This window comes from Mercenaria mercenaria, unplaced genomic scaffold (genome assembly GCF_021730395.1).
Source record: "Mercenaria mercenaria strain notata unplaced genomic scaffold, MADL_Memer_1 contig_3773, whole genome shotgun sequence".
Taxonomy (NCBI): Eukaryota; Metazoa; Mollusca; class Bivalvia; order Venerida; family Veneridae; genus Mercenaria; species Mercenaria mercenaria.
Window position 1 is genome coordinate 40,878 of NW_026461945.1, and position 22,766 is coordinate 63,643.

A 22,766-nucleotide genomic window follows, 5' to 3' on the forward strand; every position below is an offset into this window, starting at 1 on the left:
GTGAAGATCGGATGAGAAATGTTCGACTTAGAGTGCGGACAAGAGTAAAAAGGCAGATTTTTCAATAATTCAAGGGCTGTAACTCCAAAATGCCTTGACCTATTTGGCTGAGGTCTCATGGTCAAACACATTTTGTTCACGTTTGGTGAGGATTGGATGAGAAATGTTTGAATTAGAGTGCAGACAAGAGTAAAACGGCTGATTTTTGGTAATTCAAGGGCCGTAACTCCATGACGCCTGGACCGATTTGGCTAGTTATCGAACTTGGCTGAGGTTTCATGGTCAAACACATTTTGTTCAAGTTTGGTGAAGACCGGATGAGAAATGTTCGACTTAGAGTGCGGACAAGCTTTGTGACAGACAGACAGACACACAGACTGGAGTAAATCAATATGTCTCCCACACCACTGTGTGGTGGGAGATATAATTACGCTTCATAATCCTAGGTCAAAGACTTTTTTTTAGATACATGCAACACTAAATTTTAGGCCCTTTTTATGCATATTTTTGACTAAATCAAGGGCCATAACTATTGCCTTGCTGTGTGAAAATCTGAATTAAAGGTATATTAGATCCAAATTTCATATTTAAAAACAATTACTTCAAACAGTTTATGTTCTAAAAAAATTAAAAATGTTTATGTGTATGAACAGTACTATGCATTAGGTTTATAACAATATACACTGTATGCATGTATAGCTTAACACAGTATAAATGTGTACTACCACAAAAAAAATTGGCTGTTTTCTAACATTCACCTATTACTGCATGACATTTAAGTACGAATGTAGCTCTGTACAAGTCAGCTAGCACTCTATAACTACTTCAAGCAGTGTTAACTAACCAAACATTGAAACAGCAAAATGATGTTGGTGCCATACTTTGAATGTCTGTATTTGAAAAAAAAAAACAACCCAAGAAAATATTTAATCAGGACTGAAAAAGCAACCCTCAGACATACAGAGCTAACAGAATGCATTGATAGAGTGAAAACTTGGACTAACAGAGTGCTAAATGAAAGCATTTATAGACAGCTAACTGGATATACTATTATAGTGCTAACTTAAAGTACTTCAGGACAGCTAAATGATTGTATTCATTAATGACAAACTTGAGGTAGTTATACAAGTACTAGCTGACATATACAGTGCTTATTAGATATAATTATTTTCAGAGTGCTACCTGGATGTATATATACAGTGCTACCTGGATGTATATATACACAGTGCTACCTGGATGTATATATATGTTACGCGCATATAGCCAATCTGCGCATTTGGTAAATCGCGCAGCGCAAATAACCAATTTGTTATCTGCGCAACGATTTGTAAATCGGGCAACCTTATATATTTCTTATATGCGCAGGGCAACTGTCTTACGCGTTTGGTAAATGAGTCTGCGCTTTTAACATATAGAAGATATCTCCCGATAAAACTGAATATCATTAGAGTGTTAGACTTGTAGGCCTACATAAAATTGTAAAACTGACGGTGATCAGGCACGCGTAAACGTGTGAATTTGTAAAGAAAAAGAAAAACATTTTTTTAAAGTAAATGAGCGTATTTATGCGGTAATTTCAATGAGATCTCACGTCCCTGGTAGTTTATGGCCTATAAATTTCTGTTGACGACGGTATTAAGAGTCATTTGTCATAGGTGTTAAAAAACGTTAAAATGATACAAAACATCCCAAGTATATTTAATAACACAAGTATTTTTTTATTTATTTTTATACTTTTTTTAACTTTTAAACGCTGTAGCCTGTGCAGGATGTCGATCCTGCGCTAATAGAAAATCTGGAAATTACTCTGATAATATGCATATCTGCCATAAACCATGCTAACTTTTACATTGTTTAACAATTACAGACTGATACTGCAAATCTTGGTTTTAAAAATGTGTCATAAATTTATTTCAACATCATTAAATTCATGGGAGTCGGTCACCTGGTTTCAATACCTGCAATATGATACAATATGCAATAAAACTCAAACATGCGTGAAGGTGTGATTTCCTTCGGATAGCCACATCGTCCTCTCTATTCTTTTTATAACTAAAGTATTTTACTTCATTCGATCACACGCAGTCATTTTATACCGGATATAGAACATAAAGGAGACTTACATAACAGACTGAATTGCCACACACTTACCACATTTCACCATATCGCTTTTCTTTTCATCATATTGAAAAAGCGCAATTCTTTTACCGACGTGAGCATATCTTTGACATGGCCAAGATTAAAAACAAAGAAAAATATCAAACAGGGAATGCCACGCACCAAAATAAAACAAAAATAAGCAGAATTAAAAGACGAACTTACAGATCTTTTATACTTATATAATTGTTTAGTGTTTTATAGTGAGATAAATAGAATGAATAACTAATAAAATTCATCAAAATGTGAACGAAATTTTACATTTTTTAGGTGTGCAAGATGTGTGTCCTGCGCTAATAGAAGTCTGAAAATTACTCCAATAACTTGAATATCTTTTATAAACCATTTTAACTTTTACTTCGTTTTTCGATTACAATCTAAAAATGTAGCTTTTGAAAATCTGAATATAATGTTTCATCCGTAGCCTGCGCGGGATGTTGTTCCTGCGCTTATAGCAATTTCTGAACTGACGTTGATATTTCAAACATATTTCAATTCTAAAATATACTATTTATGTAACTTCATAAAAATGTTTTCGGAGTAGAAAAAAAAATAGAAAGAAGCGTGATTTCCGTCATAACGAGAACGAAATATTACATTTGTTATCTGTGCAAGATGTGTTTGCCCTGCGCTAATAAAAAATCTGAAAATAATTCTGATAACTTGTAGATTATGAAAAGGATGATCATATAAAGTGCAAAATATATGGACAGGCGATCTATGGAAATGAATATATTATCTTGCTTTGATGATATATCGTCTGTAGCGAATTCCTGTGAATGTTCAGTATTAGAAAATAGTGTTTATTTCCTTAACCTTTCAAAGCATTAAGCAATACATTTGATAGTAGTGAAAGATAGTAAATAGAATAAAGTTTACAAAAGATCACTTTTACGGTTTTCTATTGTAGCCCCGTACGTCCAAATGACCATAAATAGTATGTTTTATGAATAAAATATGTTTGAAATACAGTGTAATTTCCAACTTTGCTATTAGCGCAGGACCGACCTGCCACGCAAGTTACAGGGGTAACATTATAGATCCATTTTGATTTGTAAAAAACCCTATAGTTTTAATCTGTAATCGTAAATCAAAGTAAAAGTTAATATGATTTATAAAAGATATTCAAGTTATCAGAGTAATTTCCAGATTTATTATTAGCGCAGACACACATCTTGCGCAGATAAAAAATGTAATATTTCGTTCTCGTTATGACAGAAATCACTCTTTTTCAATTCATTTTTCTACTGTATTCATTTGAAAATTACATAAATAGTATGTTTTATGAATGAAATATATCTGAAATACAGTGTAATTTCAAACTTTGCTATTAGCGCAGGACCGACCTCCTACGCAAGTTACAGGTGTAACATTATAGATCCATTTTGATTTGTAAAAAATCCTATAGTTTTAGTCTGTAATCGTAAATCAAAGTAAAAGTTAATATGATTTATAAAAGATATTCAAGTTATCAGAGTAATTTCCAGATTTATTATTAGCGCAGACACACATCTTGCGCAGATAAAAAATGTAATATTTCGTTCTCGTTATGACAGAAATCACTCTTTTTCTATTCATTTTTCTACAGTATTCATTTGAAAGTTACATACATAGTATGTTTTATGAATGAAATATGTTTGAAATACAGTATAATTTCAAACTTTGCTATTAGCACAGGATCGACCTGCCACGCAAGTTACAGGTGTAACATTATAGATCCATTTTGATTTGTAAAAAAACCCTATAGTTTTAGTCTGTAATCGTAAATCAAAGTAAAAGTTAATATGATTTATAAAAGATATTCAAGTTATCAGAGTAATTTCCAGATTTATTATTAGCGCAGACACAAATCTTGCGCAGATAAAAAATGTAATATTTCGTTCTCGTTATGACAGAAATCACTCTTTTTTCTATTCATTTTTCTACTGTATTCATTTGAAAATTACATAAATAGTATGTTTTATGAATGAAATATATCTGAAATACAGTGTAATTTCAAACTTTGCTATTAGCGCAGGACCGACCTCCCACGCAAGTTACAGGTGTAACATTATAGATCCATTTAGATTTGTAAAAAAACTCTATAGTTTTAGTCTGTAATCAAAGGCCTACTCTTTATTCAATCGATTTTGTACTATAAAATAATAATAATAATAATATAGATAAGATCTGTAAGAATTTTCTTTTAATTCTGTGACTTTTTTATTTCATCTTTTATCTTAGACATGTTGAGAGATATGCTGCCGTTGGCAGAAAGAATATTATTGGGAAATTTCAAAATATTTCATTATAATAAAAACGATATTTTGTTAAGTGTGTGCTCGGGTGAAGTAGAAAATTATAAAAATAGCCTAAAACATACCAGGGGACGACGTGTGCAAGCTGGAGGAAATCACACCTTCACGCATGTTTGGGTTTTATTGCATCTTGTATAAGATTGGAGGTATTGACACCTGGTGACCGACTGCCGTGAATTTACTGATGTAGAAACAAATTTATGACACCTAATTTAAGTACCGAGATATTCAGCATTTGACATCTATATTTATTAATAAATTGACCAACTACATGATTTATCAAACACGAAATGCAAATTTCTGATATATAAAGTTACATTTGTTATTTGCGCTGCGCATTTGGTAAATCGTGCAGGTTAAATTTATCCTGCGCAACGATTGGTGCAAAAATTTGTTATATGCGCTGCGCGTTTGGTAAATAGCGCAGATTGGTTATTTGCGCTCAACATATACACAGTGCTACCTGGATGTATATATACAGTGCTACCTGGATGTATATATACAGTGCTACCTGGAAGTATATATACACAGTGCTACCTGGAAGTGCTTTTACAGTAAATACTTATTTACTCAATATACTGCAGCTTACATGAATATGCTTGGAATTATACATGTATACAGATATGTTAATTGATGAAATTAATATACATTTGTAAAACTTCATATATAAACAGCCGATAATGCAAGTAAAATAACACTTAATAAGGCAGTTTTACCTAATGATACATTCTGTGACCACACATTTTGTCCTCCAGTTACAATCAACAATACAGAAATTGTACTGTTTAGAACATCTGTTGTAGAGATTGATACACTGTCATTCAAAGTTGTTGATGAATTGAGCAGTTTGCCATCCAGCTTCCATGATATATTTACTGGTGTACCTCCATACACTCTCGCTTCTATAGGTAGCTGGCATGGTACCACTTTGCAGGCTGACACATCCACCACTAACATACAAACACAAAGAAATTCTTTTAACTTCAAAACAGAAAGTTCTAATAATTCAATCTATGTCAGCTAAAAGTTATAAAAACTCAAAATATCTGGTGGCTAAAAGTAATACACACCAATCTATGTAAGCTCAATATATCTGTTTGCTCAATGTTATACACACCAATCTATGTATACTCAACATATCTGTTTGCTCGATGTTATACACACCAATCTAAGTAAGCTCAACATATCTGTTTGCTCGATGTTATACACACCAATCTATGTAAGCTCAACATATCTGTTTGCTCGATGTTATACACACCAATCTATGTAAGCTCAACATATCTGTTTGCTCGATGTTATACACACCAATCTATGTAAGCTCAACATATCTGTTTGTTCGATGTTATACACACCATTATCTATGTAAGCTCAACATATCTGTTTGCTCGATGTTATACACACCAATCTATGTAAGCTCAACATATCTGTTTGCTCGATGTTATACACACCAATCTATGTAAGCTCAACATATCTGTTTGCTCGATGTTATACACACCAATCTATGTAAGCTCAACATATCTGTTTGCTCGATGTTATACACACCAATCCATGTAAGCTCAACATATCTGTTTGCTCGATGTTATACACACCAATCCATGTAAGCTCAACATATCTGTTTGCTCGATGTTATACACACCAATCTATGTAAGCTCAAGATACCTGGCTACTCAAAGTTATTTACAACAATTTATGTCAGCTCAAGTTACCTGGTGCACAAAGTTATAGACATCAATCTATGCAAGCTCAAAATATCTGATTGCTAAAAGTATTAATCATATAGTACATGTTGTATTTTCGAACTAAATCTATCCCCATCATGACAATTTCAGTTGGAGTTATCTTATCCACTTCTCAACCTCCAAGAGTACAGGTGATTGTAAGTGAAGATTTTGTAAATAGTCTTTTATTCTCTGATGTAATCTCCCATCATTTACACCATTTCAGATTTCAACTAGATAAATAATGCCTTTATTTGACAAGAACAACAATTTTATAACATTAAGGGGCAATGACCTTTCAGACAGACCATAGAATGAATAAAACAACAGTACTGCTGGGTGGTGCATAATATGCCTGAAGCAATGTGCCTATCAAGTTTGAGGGCATTCTTAGTTACTGAGCACACAGACAGATGGATAGCCAGCACCAAACTATAACTAGAAATTGCTTTTGTAAAAAAGCACATGTCTCCCCCAATGCAAAGTCCTATAGGCAAGATGTCAATAGGGGTCAGGAGCGAAAGTCAAAGAGACACTGATGGTTGGCTCCAATAGGGATCATCTACTTGGCATGTCCAGTCATCCCGCTAAGTTTCAACACTCTTGGCCTAGTGGTTCTGAAGTAACTGTTCAGGCTCCTGTGACCTTGACCTTTGATCAAGTGACCCCAAAATAAATAGGGGTCATCTACTCTGCATGTCCAATCATCCTATTAAGTTTCAACATTCTAGGTCAAGTGGTTCTCAAGTTATTTTCCAGAAATGATTTTACATGACCAGGCCTCTGTGACCTTGACCTTTAATAGACTGATCCAAAAATCAATAGGGGTCATCTACTCTGCATGTTCAATCATCCTATGAAGTTTCAACATTCTGGGTCAAGTGGTTCTCAAATTATTGATCGGAAATGGTTATCAATGTTCAGGCCCTTATGACCTTGACCTTTAACGGAGTGACCCCAAAAACAAATAGATGTCATTTACTCTGCAGGAACAATCAACCTATGAAGTTTCAACATTCTAGGTCAAGTGGTTCTCAAGTTATTTTCCAGAAATGATTTTACATGACCAGGCCTCTGTGACCTTGACCTTTAATAGACTGATCCAAAAATCAATAGGGGTCATCTACTCTGCATGTTCAATCATGCTATGAAGTTTCAACATTCTGGGTCAAGTGGTTCTCAATTTATTGATTGGAAACGGTTTTCGATGTTCAGGCCCCTGTGACCTTGACCTTTAACAGAGTGATCCCACAATTTGATAGGGGTCATCTACTCCGCATGACCAATCATCCTATTAAGTTTCAACATTCTGGGTCAAGTGGTTCTCAAGTTACTGACTTGAAATGGTTTTCAATGTTCAGGCCCCTGTGACCTTGACCTTCAATAGAGTGACCCCAAAATCAATAGGGGTCATCTACTCTGCATGACCAATCATCCTATGAAGTTTCAACATTCTGGGTCAAGTCGTTCTCGAGTTATTGATCAGAAATGGTTTTCTATGTTCAGGCCCCTGTGACCTTGACCTTCACCAGAGTGACCCCAAAATCAATAGGGGTCATCTACTCTGCATGACCAATCATCCTATGAAGTTTCAACATTCTGGGTCAAGTCGTTCTCAAGTTATTGATCGGAAATGGTTTTCCATGTTCAGGCCCCTGTGACCTTGATCTTTGACGCAGTAACCCCAAAATCAATAGGGGCCATCTACTTTGCATGACCAATCATCCTATGAAGTTTCAACATTCTGGGTCAAGTCGTTCTCAAGTTATTGATCGGAAATGGTTTTCCATGTTCAGGCCCCTGTGACCTTGACCTTCAACAGAGTGACCCCAAAATCAATAGAGGTCATCTACTCTGCATGACCAATCATCCTATGAAGTTTCAACATTCTGGGTCAAGTCGTTCTCAAGTTATTGATCGGAAATGGTTTTCCATGTTCAGGCCCCTGTGACCTTGATCTTTGACGCAGTAACCCCAAAATCAATAGGGGCCATCTACTTTGCATGACCAATCATCCTATGAAGTTTCAACATTATGGGTCAAGTCGTTCTCGAGTTATTGATCGGAAATGGTTTTCCATGTTCAGGCCCCTGTGACCTTGACCTTCAACAGAGTGACCCCAAAATCAATAGGGGTCATCTACTCTGCATGACCAATCATCCTATGAAGTTTCAACATTCTGGGTCAAGTCGTTCTCGAGTTATTGATCGGAAATGGTTTTCCATGTTCAGGCCCCTGTGACCTTGACCTTTGACGGAGTGACCCCAAAATCAATAGGGGTCGTCTACTTTGCATGACCAATCTTCCTATGAAGTTTCAACATTCTGGGTCAAGTCATCTCGAGTTATTGATCGGAAATGGTTTTCCATGTTCAGGCCCCTGTGACTTTGACCTTTGACGGAGTGACCCCAAAATCAATAGGGTCGTCTCCTCCATAAGCCCTACCAACCTATGAAGTATGAAGGTTCTAGGTCAAATGGTTCTCCAGTTATTGCTCGGAAATGAAGTGTGACGTACGGACGGACAGGGCAAAAACAATATGTCTCCCCCAGAGGGGGGGGGGGGGGGGGGGGGGGGGGGAGACATAATAAGTCCATCTGATATCAGGCAACAGTTAGCATACCCTTTGACCGAGAAATCTCAAAATTAAGAGCAGTCCATGGAGAATGTTTTTTAACTGATGGTGGCTGTAATTTACACTTATATCCACTGTCCTAAAAATAAGTCATGGTTATTCACTGCCCGTGAGTAATGACACTGCCTGCTTTGTGGGCCAAAGTTCAAGTCATTCTCAATATATTGTGGCAAATTTTCCTAAAACCATTACTGTGACCTTAACCTTTGACCCACTTACCTCAAAACTGCTCATCAACTGCCATCTGGCAATGTGACCGCAAAGACTAAGGGTCACAGGTCAAATAGACCAATAAATTTTTAGAAGAAATGGTTTTTGTACTAACATTGTGACCTTGACCTTTAACCCACTGATCTCAAAATTAAAAGGGGTCAAGTGATACCCATGAGCAATTTCAGGGTCGTAGATTAAAGCATTCTGAAGTTAATGGAATGTAAAATTGTTAACAGACATATATACAGACAGACAATCTGCATCATCACATAATATGTGCCTTTGGGTACAATTAATTTATTGAAGTTTCTCTACAGGCTTTGATAAATATAGGTGAATCTATAAATACATTGAAATCTTATTTTGTTTTACATTAAAGTACTGACTAAACTTTTGTACAGAGTAAATAATCAATGAGCCACAATCAGGTTATGTCAGCCTATATATTTACATTTTTTATATATTAACCCTTAGCCTGCTAAATTTCTAAAATAGACTGGTCCATCGTTCAATTTGGGCAGTAACACTTATTATTCAAAGGGGTGTTTACTGAAAATTTACTGACTGAATAGCGAACAGTGCAGACCATGATCAGACTGCATGGATGTGCAGGCTGATCTTGGTCTGCACTGGTCGCAAAGACAGAATCACTTGCCGCCAGCAGACTAAGGGTTAAAGACTTTACATGCTTCTCTTGAAAGTTTGACTGAACTGTCAACTAAAAACTCCTAACACACATTTGCTTCAAACTATCATTCTTTCAAATCAGGCTCCTATGATTATCATGAAGCTACTGTTTAATTCTGTGTAAAGTCTGTTACAAAATTGAAGATATGATGTCCAAAAAGATGTATATAGCCATAGAGATAAAATAATTTAAATTAAGAGATATAGCTCTGGCAGCAGTAAAGAAATTTGCCTGGTTCAGAAAAGAAGGAAAAGTTCTCCGACATTGACTGTAAAATCATTTACCTTAGAGTCTAGTGAAGACCTTTTAGTATGGCGAAGACCTTGTGGTTTAGTTAAAACTTCACAATCAAGTGAAGACCTTACATTCTGTACAGTCTTAAACTAGAGCTATCACTAAAGGTGATGAATGTACCCCCCGCATGCACTGACACAGTACATTGCAATTTGACGCACACAAGATTGCATAATTATGTGGACTGTATGTATATAGACTGTATGTATACAGTATAGTAACAAAAAACAAAGTCCCATAACTATGCAGAATATTTATCTAAAAGAATGTAACATGCACCATGCACAACTAGGGTTGGTACTGATCACTTGTGTGAAGTTTCATTAAATTGTGTGTAAGGGTTTGGTAGATCAGGCACGCACAAGATTGCATATGCAGACTGTATGTACATAGTATGTTAACAAGAAACAAAGTCCCATAACTCTGCAATTTTTGTCGCTGAAAGAACCTAACATGCCCCATGCACAACTACAGTTGTTACTGATCACTTGTGTGAAGTTTTATTAAATTGTGTCAAGTGGATGAGGAGAGATGGTGCGTACAAGACTGTGTCTATGTATACAGTATAGTAACAAAAAAACAAAGTCCCATAACTCTGCCAATTTTTTTTCTGAAAGAACCTAACATGCCCCATGCACAACTACTGTTGTTACTGATCACTTGTGTGAAGTTTCATTAAATTGTGTCAAGGGGATGAGGAGAGATGGTGCGCACAAGATTGTGTCTATGTATATAGTATAGTAACAAAAAAACAAAGTCCCATAACTCTGCCATTTTTTTTTCTGAAAGAACCTAACATGCCCCATGCACAACTACTGTTGGTACTGATCACTTGTGTGAAGTTTCATTAAATTGTGTCAAGGGGATGAGGAGAGATAGTGCGCACAAGATTGTGTCTATGTATATAGTATAGTAACAAAAAAACAAAGTCCCATAACTCTGCCATTTTTTTTTCTAAAAGAACCTAACATGCCCCATGCACAACTACTGTTGGTACTGATCACTTGTGTGAAGTTTCATTAAATTGTGTCAAGGGGATGAGGAGAGATGGTGCGCACAAGATTGTGTCTATGTATATAGTATAGTAACAAAAAAACAAAGTCCCATAACTCTGCCATTTTTTTTTCTAAAAGAACCTAACATGCCCCATGCACAACTACTGTTGGTACTGATCACTTGTGTGAAGTTTCATTAAATTGTGTCAAGGGGATGAGGAGAGATGGTGCGCACAAGATTGTGTCTATGTATATAGTATAGTAACAAAAAAACAAAGTCCCATAACTCTGCCAATTTTTTTTCTAAAAGAACCTAACATGCCCCATGCACAACTACTGTTGGTACTGATCACTTGTGTGAAGTTTCATTAAATTGTGTCAAGGGGATGAGGAGAGATGGTGCGCACAAGATTGCGTCTACGGACAGACGACCAGACGGACAGACAGACAACCTGAAACCAGTATACCCCCCCTTACAACTTTGTTGTCGGGGGGTACAAAAAGGCCTTACAGTCTAGTGAAGACCTTTAAATCTGGTAAAACCTTGCAGTCTGGTTAAGTCCTACCAAAATAAATCTAGTGGTTTCTGAAAGTTGTTCAAGGTTTTCTAGTCTAGGTTATGAGTGCAAATCTTCTAGTGAAGACCTTACAGTCTGGTGAAGACCTTACAGTCTAGAAAAGACCTTACATTCCAGAAAAGACCTTACAATGTAGTGAAGACTTTACAGTCTAGTGAAGACTTTACAGTCTAGTGAAGACCTTACAGTCTGGTGAAGACCTTACAATCTGGTGAAGACCTTACAGTCTGGTGAAGACCTTACAATCTGGTAAAGACCTTACAGTCTAGTGAAGACCTTACAATCTGGTGAAGACCTTACAGTCTAGTGAAGACCTTACAATCTGGTGAAGACCTTACAGTCTAGTGAAGACCTTACAATCTGGTGAAGACCTTACAGTCTAGTGAAGACCTTACAATCTGGTGAAGACCTTACAGTCTAGTGAAAACCTTACAGTCTAGTGAAGACCTTACAATCTGGTGAAGACCTTACAGTCTAGTGAAAACCTTACAGTCTAGTGAAGACCTTACAATCTGGTGAAGACCTTACAGTCTAGAAAAGACCTTACAGTCTAGTGAAAACCTTACAGTCTAGTGAAGACCTTACAATCTGGTGAAGACCTTACAGTCTAGTGAAAACCTTACAGTCTAGTGAAGACCTTACAACCTGGTGAAGACCTTACAACCTGGTGAAGACCTTACAGTCTAGAAAAGACCTTACATTCCAGAAAAGACCTTACAGTCTAGTGAAGACCTTACAGTCTAGTGAAGACCTTACAGTCTTGTGAAGACCTTATAGTCTAGAAAAGATCTTACATTCCAGAAAAGACCTTACAATGTAGTGAAGACCTTACAGTCAGGTGAAGACCTTACAGTCTAGTGAAGACCTTACAATCTGGTGGAGACCTTACAGTCTAGATGAGACCTTACATTCCAGAAAAGACCTTACAATGTAGTGAAGACCTTACAGTCTAGTGAAGACCTTACAATCTGGTGAAGACCTTACAGTCTGGTGAAGACCTTACAATCTGGTGAAGACCTTACAGTCTGGTGAAGACCTTACAATCAGGTGAAGACCTTACAGTCTAGTGAAGACCTTACAATCTGGTGAAGACCTTACAGTCTAGTGAAGACCTTACAATCTGGTGAAGACCTTACAGTCTAGTGAAGACCTTACAATCTGGTGAAGACCTTACAGTCTAGTGAAGACCTTACAATCTGGTGAAGACCTTACAGTCTAGTGAAAACCTTACAGTCTAGTGAAGACCTTACAATCTGGTGAAGACCTTACAGTCTAGTGAAAACCTTACAGTCTAGTGAAGACCTTACAATCTGGTGAAGACCTTACAGTCTAGAAAAGACCTTACAGTCTAGTGAAAACCTTACAGTCTAGTGAAGACCTTACAATCTGGTGAAGACCTTACAGTCTAGTGAAAACCTTACAGTCTAGTGAAGACCTTACAATCTGGTTAAGACCTTACAGTCTAGAAAAGACCTTACATTCCAGAAAAGACCTTACAGTCTAGTGAAGACCTTACAGTCTAGTGAAGACCTTACAGTCTTGTGAAGACCTTATAGTCTAGAAAAGACCTTACATTCCAGAAAAGACCTTACAATGTAGTGAAGACCTTACAGTCAGGTGAAGACCTTACAGTCTAGTGAAGACCTTACAATCTGGTGGAGACCTTACAGTCTAGATGAGACCTTACATTCCAGAAAAGACCTTACAATGTAGTGAAGACCTTACAGTCTAGTGAAGACCTTACAATCTGGTGAAGACCTTACAGTCTAGTGAAAACCTTACAGTCTGGTGAAGACCTTACAGTCTAGAAAAGACCTTACAATCTAGTGAAGACCTTACAGTCTGGTGGACCTTACAGTCTCGCAACGATCTTACATTCTAGAAAAGACCTTACAGTCTAGTGAAAACCTTACAGTCTAGTGAAAACATTACAGTCTGGTGAAGACCTTACAGTCTAGAAAAGATCTTACAGTCCAGAAAAGACCTTACAATCTAGTGAAAACCTTACAGTCTGGTGATGACCAAAAGTACAGTCTGGTAAAGACATAACAGTCTAGTGAAGACCTTACATCCTGGTGAAGACCGTACAGTCTTGAAAAGACCTTTTAATTTGTTGAAGACCTAACAGTCTAGTGAAGACCTTAAAGTAAAGTGAAGACCCTACAGTCTGGCAAAGACCTTACAGTCTTGATAATACCTTCCAGTCTATTGAAGACTTTACTGTCTGGTGAAGACCCTTGTTAAATCCTACCAAAATCAGTCTTGCGGTATTTGAAAGTTGTTCAAGGTTTTCTAGTCTACGTTATGAGTGTCAACCTTTACCAGTAGTTCACCCCAGCAAACGAATAAAATCCTCACCTGAAAGTGATTTGTGAAACTCAGTGACAGATCCACTATCAAATGCAGCGTCAACACTTCCGTGATTTTTATACGCCTTTTCAGATACCACTTTACACCTGATATCTTGGAATGCATTAGCTATAGCTGAAAGGGAATACACTATATTTTTTACTCTATTTTAATGAAAACAAATCTTTTTTTTTTTTTTGGGTGGGGGGAGGGGGGCTTGTCTTCTTTTCCGTTTTTCAAAGTTATATAAACTATCCATACAAATAATTCTTGCCCAACCCAGTATATGCCATATAATAACAAGATGACAATAAGAGAACCATGTTGGACCTGAGTCACTCCCTAGAGAAAACTGATCCATTAGTAAACAAGAAAGATTCTTGAAACCGGTTTCAATTTTGCAAAACCATTAATCGCTATCAATCAGTAAACATCACGAGTCGTACTTTATCTTTATATATTTTTAGACCAGCACACAGATCCACAGTAATATTTCCGCTAAACACATGAACTGAACATAATAAATAGTCTCAGATTTGCCTCTCGTGATATATCTAAAATAAAATACACCAAAATATGACTTATTGTCACATTGCTTGCAATCGATAAAGTCCGTAAGTTTCTAATGAAGTCAGCTACTAGAAATACCTTGATACAGTCGTTAGGAAAGAAAACAGCATTTTCAATATGGCTGCCGATTAACCGGTTCGATTTGATTTCAAACAAATGATTAACCGGTTTCAAAATTTTGAAATCGTCCCAGCCCTACTGCATATCTTATAAATGTCCTCCATCATTGTATGCAATTTTCATAATTCCATGCAGCCATTACTGAGTTATGAACTGGACAAGAAAATTTGTTAAAAGTATATACTAAAAAAGAAATAAAGGTAGAGTTATGATTAAAAAAAGATCATGCTGATCATTTGTCCAATGTTATTTTAAAATCCATCCATGCATTAGACAGTTACTGACCAGACATAAAATCTGGATGGACAAAATAATGAATGTGCTAAACAATGCTGTAATTACTGTATTATGCTCATAATTTCCAATTTCTTAAGAAAATAAAGGGCCACAATTCTGACAAATTGTAAGTCAAAGTTATGGCCCTTGGCAAACATACTTGTCTTATGATGATAACAATCATACAAAGTTTAAAAGCTATAACTCTTAATATTCAAGTAAAGAGGACATGAATAATGAGACAAGCTCAAGAAGTTCTAAATGGAGAAGAATACGAACCAAAGATGTGATTTCTAGAGTGTAAATAATCATCTTGTATAACAACTGATCAACTTTAGAAAGGCCCATGCTAAGTTGCTTCTGACCATGTTTTGAAAAACAGCAGTTCATAAGACAGCATTTCGTGGATTTCTCTATTTTGAACTCTACTTGCCCCCTAAATTCAGTCCGACAGTTTTGTATAAAGCAGCGAAAAATTCATAAAATAAAAAGGTTTCTGACAAGTTAGTCGAAGAACCATCAAGTGGTTCATGAAAAAAACCTAATGACATACTACAAATGCCAAAACTAGATGCCCATAGGCAACATGTCGAGCCCACCTGCTGTCAAAAGGACTAACATTTATGATACTATTAAAAGAATGCTTTAATCTTGGCGGCGATTGCTGCAAACATTTCTGCCAAGTTATTTAAGAACATCTCCATCCATGGCTAAGCTAAAGCCCAGACAAGAGAAACTGCATCAATTTCTGATCTTTGACCCCTAAGTGTGAACTTTCAACTACTTACGCCTGACAGACTGTCTCATTGAGACAAACAATTGTGCCAAGTTACTTAAGAAACCCTCAATCCATGGCTGAGTTACAGCACGGACAAGGAAAACTGCACTAAATTTTGACCTTTGACCTCTAAGTATGACCTTGACCTTTAAGCTACCTGTCTGGTTGTTGCACATAACACATCATCTTATTGACGCAACACCTGTGCCAAAGTATTTAAGAATCTCTCAATCCATGGCTGAGTTACAGCCCGGACAAACAAAACAGCACTAAGTTTTGACCTTTGACCTCAAAGTATGACCTTGAGCTTTAAGGTACCAATCTGGTTCTTGTATGTGACATACCATGTCATTGAGGCAAACATATGTGTTACTAAAGAATCCCTTGATCCATGGATAAGTTACAACCCGGACAAACTCAGACGGACGGACAACGCACATACACCCATCCGCCATTGTGACAACTACATAGAGCTCACCACCAGTGGGCTCAACAAAAATGATGGCTTGTGAGTTGGGTGTGCTAAAATTTACTGAAGATTTTGAATGGTTGCATGAACACTGAAATAAGTTAATGCTTCACTTTTTTGCAAAGGGCATTAAAACATAATCAATGCTAAATATATGATATACTACAAAGCAAGAGAAAATGGGACCAGTTTGTGTGAGTTCTGCCTACCTGCATGTGCAACATACAACGATGAACCTGATGTATACATTCCATTTTCTGGATCCGTACCCACTTGACTTCCACTGACAAACCAGTCAACAGCAGGAAGAAATCCATGATCCCAAGCACTCAGACAATCTAGTCTGAAATCCTCTCCCTTCCTGACAAAGGTGGTTCGCTCGTCAGCTGCAAAAGGCATGTTAATATCTTTCAAAATAGGGCCATCATGACTGCTCACCTCAGTTTCAGTTTGAAAGATTGTTTTTTGTGGGGTTGGGGAAGTGGGGGCGGGGTCTAAGCAGATAATGACACAGGATACTAAGACACGGTATCAAGAAAAAGTTTTAAACAAGACGGCCAAGATGGCCCTAGGTCGCTCACCTAAGAAACACACCATAACAGTGTAAAACATGTTTGACCTAGTGATTTCATGGAAACAAATATTCTGACCAATTTTCGTTAAGATTGGACCAAAAAATTGGTCTCGTGCGATAAAACAAGCATTTTCTTAGATATGACATAGTTTTTGACCCTAGATGACCCATGTTCAAACTCGACCTAGATTTTATCAAGGCAATCATTCTGACCAAAATATATGAAGATCAATTGAAAAATACAGCCTCTATCACATACACAAGTTTTTTCTTTGATTTGACCAAGTGACCTAGTTTTTGAACTCAGATGACCCATATTCAAATTCGACCTAGATTTCATTAAGGCAATCATCCTGACCAAATTTCATAAAAATCAATTGAAAAAAAAAGTCTCTATCGCATACACAAGATTTTTCTTTAATTTGACCTAGTGACCTAGTTTTTGACCTCAGATAACCCATATTCAAACTCGACCTAGATTTCATCAAGGCAATCACTCAAACCAAATTTCATGAAGATCAATTGAAAACTACATCCTCTATTGCATACACAATGTTTTTCTTCGATTTGACCTAGTGACCTAGTTTTTGACCCCAGATGACACATTTTCGAACTCAGTCTAGATTGTATCAAGGTTATCATTCTGGCTAAATTTCATGATGATCAGTTGAAAAATACAGCCTCTATCGCATATACAAGGTTTTTCCTTGATTTGACCTAGTGACCTAGTTTTTGACCCGAGATGATCCATTTTCGAACTCGGCCTACATTTCATCAAGGTTATCATTCTGACCAAAATTCGTGAAGATCAATTGAAAAATACAGCCTCTAACGCATACACAAGGTTTTTCTTTGATTTGACCTAGTGACCTAGTTTTTGACCCGAGATGATCCATTTTCGAATTCAGCCTAGATTTCATCAAGGCAATCATTCTGACCAATATTCACGAAGATCTATTGAAAAATACAGCCTCTATCGCATACACAAGGTTTTTCTTTGATTTGACCTAGTGACCTAGTTTTTGATCCGAGATAACCCATTTTCGAACTCGGCCTAGATTTTATCAAGATTATCATTCTGACCAATATTCATGAAGAATAATTGAAAAATACAGCCTCTATCACATACATAAGGTTTTTCTTTGATTTGACCTAGTGACCTAGTTTTTGACCCCAGATGACCCATTTTCGAACTCGGCCTAGATTTCATCAAGGCAATCATTCTGACCAATATTCATGAAGATCAATTGAAAAATACAGCCTCTATCGCATACACAAGGTTTTTCTTTGATTTGACCTAGTGACCTAGTTTTTGATCCGAGATGACCCATTTTCGAATTCGGCCTAGATTTCATCAAGGTTATCATTCTGACCAATATTCATGAAGATCAATTGAAAAATACAGCCTCTATCGCATACACAAGGTTTTTCTTTGATTTGACCTAGTGACCTAGTTTTTGACCCGAGATGACCCATTTTCGAACTCGGCCTAGATTTTATCAAGGTTATCATTCTGACCAATATTCATAAAGATTAATTGAAAAATACAGCCTCTATCGCATACACAAGCTAAATGTTGACAGACGACAGACTACGGACGACGGACATCGAGCGATCAGAAAAACTCACCTGAACATTGCTCAGGTGAGCTAAAAATTTAGTTTCAGAATGAGGGTAAAGAAGAGTTGGGGGTAACATGGGCAGCGTTGGGGCTGATGACTTGATACTAAGAGACAATATCAAGAAACAAAAGAAACTACATTAGAAATTGTAAGTTACCAACCACCCTCGCCCAGGGACATTTTTCACAAAACATATTCATGCCGAAACAACATCTTTGAAGTAAGAAAAATGTATATCAATCATTATTATTTAACATAGTTCATTTATTATATATATTATATTATTCATGAAGAGTTTTGAAAGATGTCTAGAGACATAACCTTGGCAATGCTTTCAAATATAAATATCTGTAATTTAAAGATTTAATTCAATTCAATTTTTAAACTGGTAAGGAAACAGAAATAAAAATAAAATGAAATATTTTATCATATTAAGGAGAAGTAATTATTAAACAAATGACATTCATTACTATGGGAGAAAACATTTATATAGTATTTATGAAACTTGTTTTTACATGCAACACCAAAGAAACTTCATACCAGTGCTGGTCATTGCATAGCCCTTTACCCCGGAGGATGGACATTTTGGCCTAGGATGTTTTGGCCAAGAAAATTTTTGAGGTAGGATGTTTTGGCCAAAAAAAGTTATTTCCATAATATGCAAAATATGATATGGATATTAATATGAGATGTTACAGTATAATTGATCATTTTTTTAAGAAAAATAATAATTGTGAATAAAATTTATTTTCATAATTCTTTTGATTTGTTGTAAATGGCAAATATTCTCACATACACACACACATTTATTTATTTATTTAGGTTTTACGGCGCACCAACACAGTATAGGTTATATGGCGCCAAACAGGACTACACACACATACACAATGTATATATATATAATAGAAAATATTAAAAGTTACTCCTGGACAAGTATATAATAAATAAAAAAGAAAAACATCCAATGGGTTTCCTCTATCTGGACAGAAATACAGATAGAGGAAACCCATTGGATGTTTTTCTTTTCTATATATATATATATATATATATATGTATACATATAAAAAGATTATAAAGAAATAAAAATAAAATACCATGAGTATGTTTTATTATCAGTTTCATTTATTTACTTACACTATAACAAAGAGCTATAAAAATAAATGTTTTTATACTTCCTTGACTGTAACATTCCTTAGAATAATCTCCAGACCATATTTTGCATGATATGGAACCACAATTTATTTTTGGCCAAAACGTCCTACCCCCAATAAATGCCTGGCCAAAACATCCTAGGCCGAAACGTCCAGGCCAAAACGTCCGCTGGCCAAAACGTCCTACATTCCTTTACCCCATATAGATACAACAGTATTGATTATTGATAACCAATACACTCTGTAGCCAGGGCACTCATTTGGCCATTTTAGGGGCCGAATATGGGTACCATTCCCCTCCTAAAATAATATGTTTTTTTCCCCTTTCTCAGAAAAAATTCCCCTGATGATAGGTTGTTTGACACAAATAGATATTAACTCTTTCTTTTAATATTATATAGTGCCACTAAGGAAGATTACTGTTGCAATATAGTGACATCAGTTAGAAATGATTGAAAACAGTATTAATAAGTGTGAAAAGTAGTTACATATACATGGCTTAAACTTCCCCTTTTTGTTACATATACATGGCTTAAACTTCCCCTTCCTGAGGGTATGGGTACCAGTCCCCAAAAGTTGTCTAGTGCCTGGTAGCATTATCTGTACACCATCCCAATACAGGTTATTGGAGAAAAATTGCAAAATTTATACCTGTGTTACTCAGATCAAAATTAGTCTATGAATACTTTTTTTAACCATTTAGTATCCAATAAAATTTATTTTCAGAATTAATTTTCTTTCTGATGGTATATTTTTCATACTTTTATGATAAATAGTTTTCAAGATAGAAAGCTACAAACCTAAGACCTTAGAAAACTATTATAATTTAGCTGTTTTCAGCATGTGATACTACAGAAAAAAAAAAAATTTTCACTGTTAATATTGCACAATTTTATTAACTGAAGGTAAATGTCAGTCTAGAAAGGATTATATTAAGTGATTTTCAAAATCAACAAACTCATCTGATCAGTCATTAAAATCTACACTTGGACCAAACTTACAAAACTTCATAGGTCATAGATCATAAAATTAATTAATTACATAATATTTTGATAAGAAGCATTGATCAAAGACACTTTCTATAACTTTTTTGGTCCATATATTCAGAAATGATGCAAACAACACTTTAATTGCACTGTTTTGACAGCTGTGCCTAATAAAGACTTCCTAGGGGTCCAGGTCAATAAGCATAAATTCCACAAGTGACCTATGGATTTTAATGGTTGTTATGGTAACCACATCTTTTATTACATTGACCTAAACTCCAATCTTATGTCTCACTTCTACATAATTTGCCATAATTGAATGTTAGAATGCAAACAATAACATGCTTTTGGGTCACCTGTGTACTTTTCCATTCACCAACAGCCCCCTTATTATATATAAAGACAATGTGATTTTCAAAAAATGCCACCTGAATTTAAACTGAAAATTACCAATAAATTTTAATTATAACCACAAGTTTTCTGAAATTTATCTTTTATTAATAGTTTAAACTTCACAAATATACTTTTGTTGGCTTCATTGCTGATATATTTTATTGGCTTCCACGACAATTCGTCGTAAGACACTTCGTCTAATACGACAATTTGCCGAATACGATATTTAGTCGAACTGGATATTTAGCTGAATACGACAGTTGGTCTACTGTATTTTTCGACCAAGCTGGTCGAAAATTGGTAGAAAACTCGTCTAAAATTGGCTGGAATTTTTTTAAACAACAAAAAATAAACCTGTACACAACTTTATTTAATCAGCTGAACTTGATTTATATTATCAAAAACTATTCATGCCGCCTCAGGGATAGCCTCGCAAAGTTCTGCAAAAACAGCAAACACAGCATCTTGAGGCACAAATGCTAGGGCTGTAAACATTCTCAAACTAATAGCAAAGTTCTCATCCTCAACATATCTCATTCTTAATCCAAGATCACCAATCTTGCGCCAGTGGGCCTGTGTCAAGTGAAAGAAACAGCATTCAACATTCGCCTCTGGATAAACATCTTGGAATGCCTTAATACACGGATCTTCAAAGTCCACCCTAAACTGAGATTCGGACACCAGAATATCTCTCTTCTCGGCTTGCTCACAAATCGATGAAAACATTTCACGGTACATGATGCGGGTTTTCCTTGTAAGGATACAGAATGCAAGTGGTAGTAGCTGCCCCTTGACAATTCCATGTAAAGTATAGAGTTGATAGAAATGCTGGGGAGCAACACTGAAAGTACCGTCACCGAACCATACCGGGCTGCGACACAGGTGCCTCAAGTGCATATCAGTACAAAATATAAGAAGGCGTTCATTACCTTCTAGCTGGTGATCACATAGTAACCATTGCTCACCAGTGCTATTTTTCTGCCAAATTTCGGGAAGGCTGATTTCACTCAAGGAGAGAGGTATTTCCGGGAGCACTTTTCGGCGCTGAGGTTGAATTGTCCGTTTGATGCTAGACTTTTTGGCCAATATCCGTGATACTCTGCAGGAAAAGATGTCGCAAGCTCCTTATTTAGAATTTTAGATGCTGCTTCATGTGAAGATTCCGCAGCATCTCTAATCCATGCAACCGACTGTTGCACTACCAAATTGGCTGTATCCGGCCCTAAGGTCATGAGGTATGCGTATTTGACGAGAATCAGTTCTTCTCATTGTAATCAAACAATCAAGTAGACCCCAAAATAACATGTTCCTTCACAACAGAATTGAAAGTAAGTAGATAATTGTATCTGCGTGCGACAATTAGTCGAATCTTTGCCATTATCATCATTCGACCAAGTGTCTAATTATTTAATTTTTATTTCGACCATTTGACGCATTACAGGCTTCGACGAACTGTCGCAGTAGGCATAATGTCATAATCGGCAAACTGTCGTATTCGACCAAATGTCTTTTAACAAATTGTCGTGCACCGATTTTATTGGTATTTTGCATTTAAACTGTCAGTGTATTTAAGTGTGTTAAAACGAGTATATATGGGGTAATGGATAGATGTGTTAAAACGAGTATATATGGGGTAATGGATAGATGTGTAAAAATGAGTATGTAAGGGGGAAAGGGATAGAACTGCACTGAATAAATATAATACTACATTTACCTATATATACAATAAATCTATACCTTATGCCTGGGTTTTCATTCTAGAAATCTACAATAATTAATAGCTTTTTCATATTTATCAATACCAATCATCTAATTTTAAATATAATTTCATTTTTAAACTAGAACTGTCACAGGAGTGACTTATACCCCCACAATACGGTCTTGTCACAGAAGAATGGCAACC

The 22,766-nt window shown here is 36.1% G+C and overlaps 2 protein-coding genes across 2 annotated transcripts in view; both read right to left on the minus strand.

Moving 5' to 3' along the window:
• The window catches only part of LOC123559608 (uncharacterized), a 43,028-nt gene extending 26,492 nt beyond the window's left edge, over positions 1–16,536 (minus strand). Inside the window, exons 1-3 of the mRNA XM_053534527.1 lie at positions 16,347–16,536; positions 13,934–14,059; positions 5,171–5,404 (exon numbers count right to left, since the gene is read on the minus strand). Coding sequence (XP_053390502.1) covers positions 5,171–5,404; positions 13,934–14,059; positions 16,347–16,536 — 550 coding nt within the window. The remainder of the gene's footprint in view (positions 1–5,170; positions 5,405–13,933; positions 14,060–16,346) is intronic.
• A 4,564-nt stretch (positions 16,537–21,100) lies between these two features.
• On the minus strand, positions 21,101–22,551 carry LOC128553388 (uncharacterized). Its single transcript, XM_053534526.1, has one exon. The coding sequence runs from the start codon at positions 21,758–21,760 to the stop codon at positions 21,272–21,274; it is 489 nt and encodes a 162-aa protein (XP_053390501.1). The 5' UTR covers positions 21,761–22,551; the 3' UTR covers positions 21,101–21,271.
• Between the last annotated feature and the right edge of the window lie 215 nt (positions 22,552–22,766).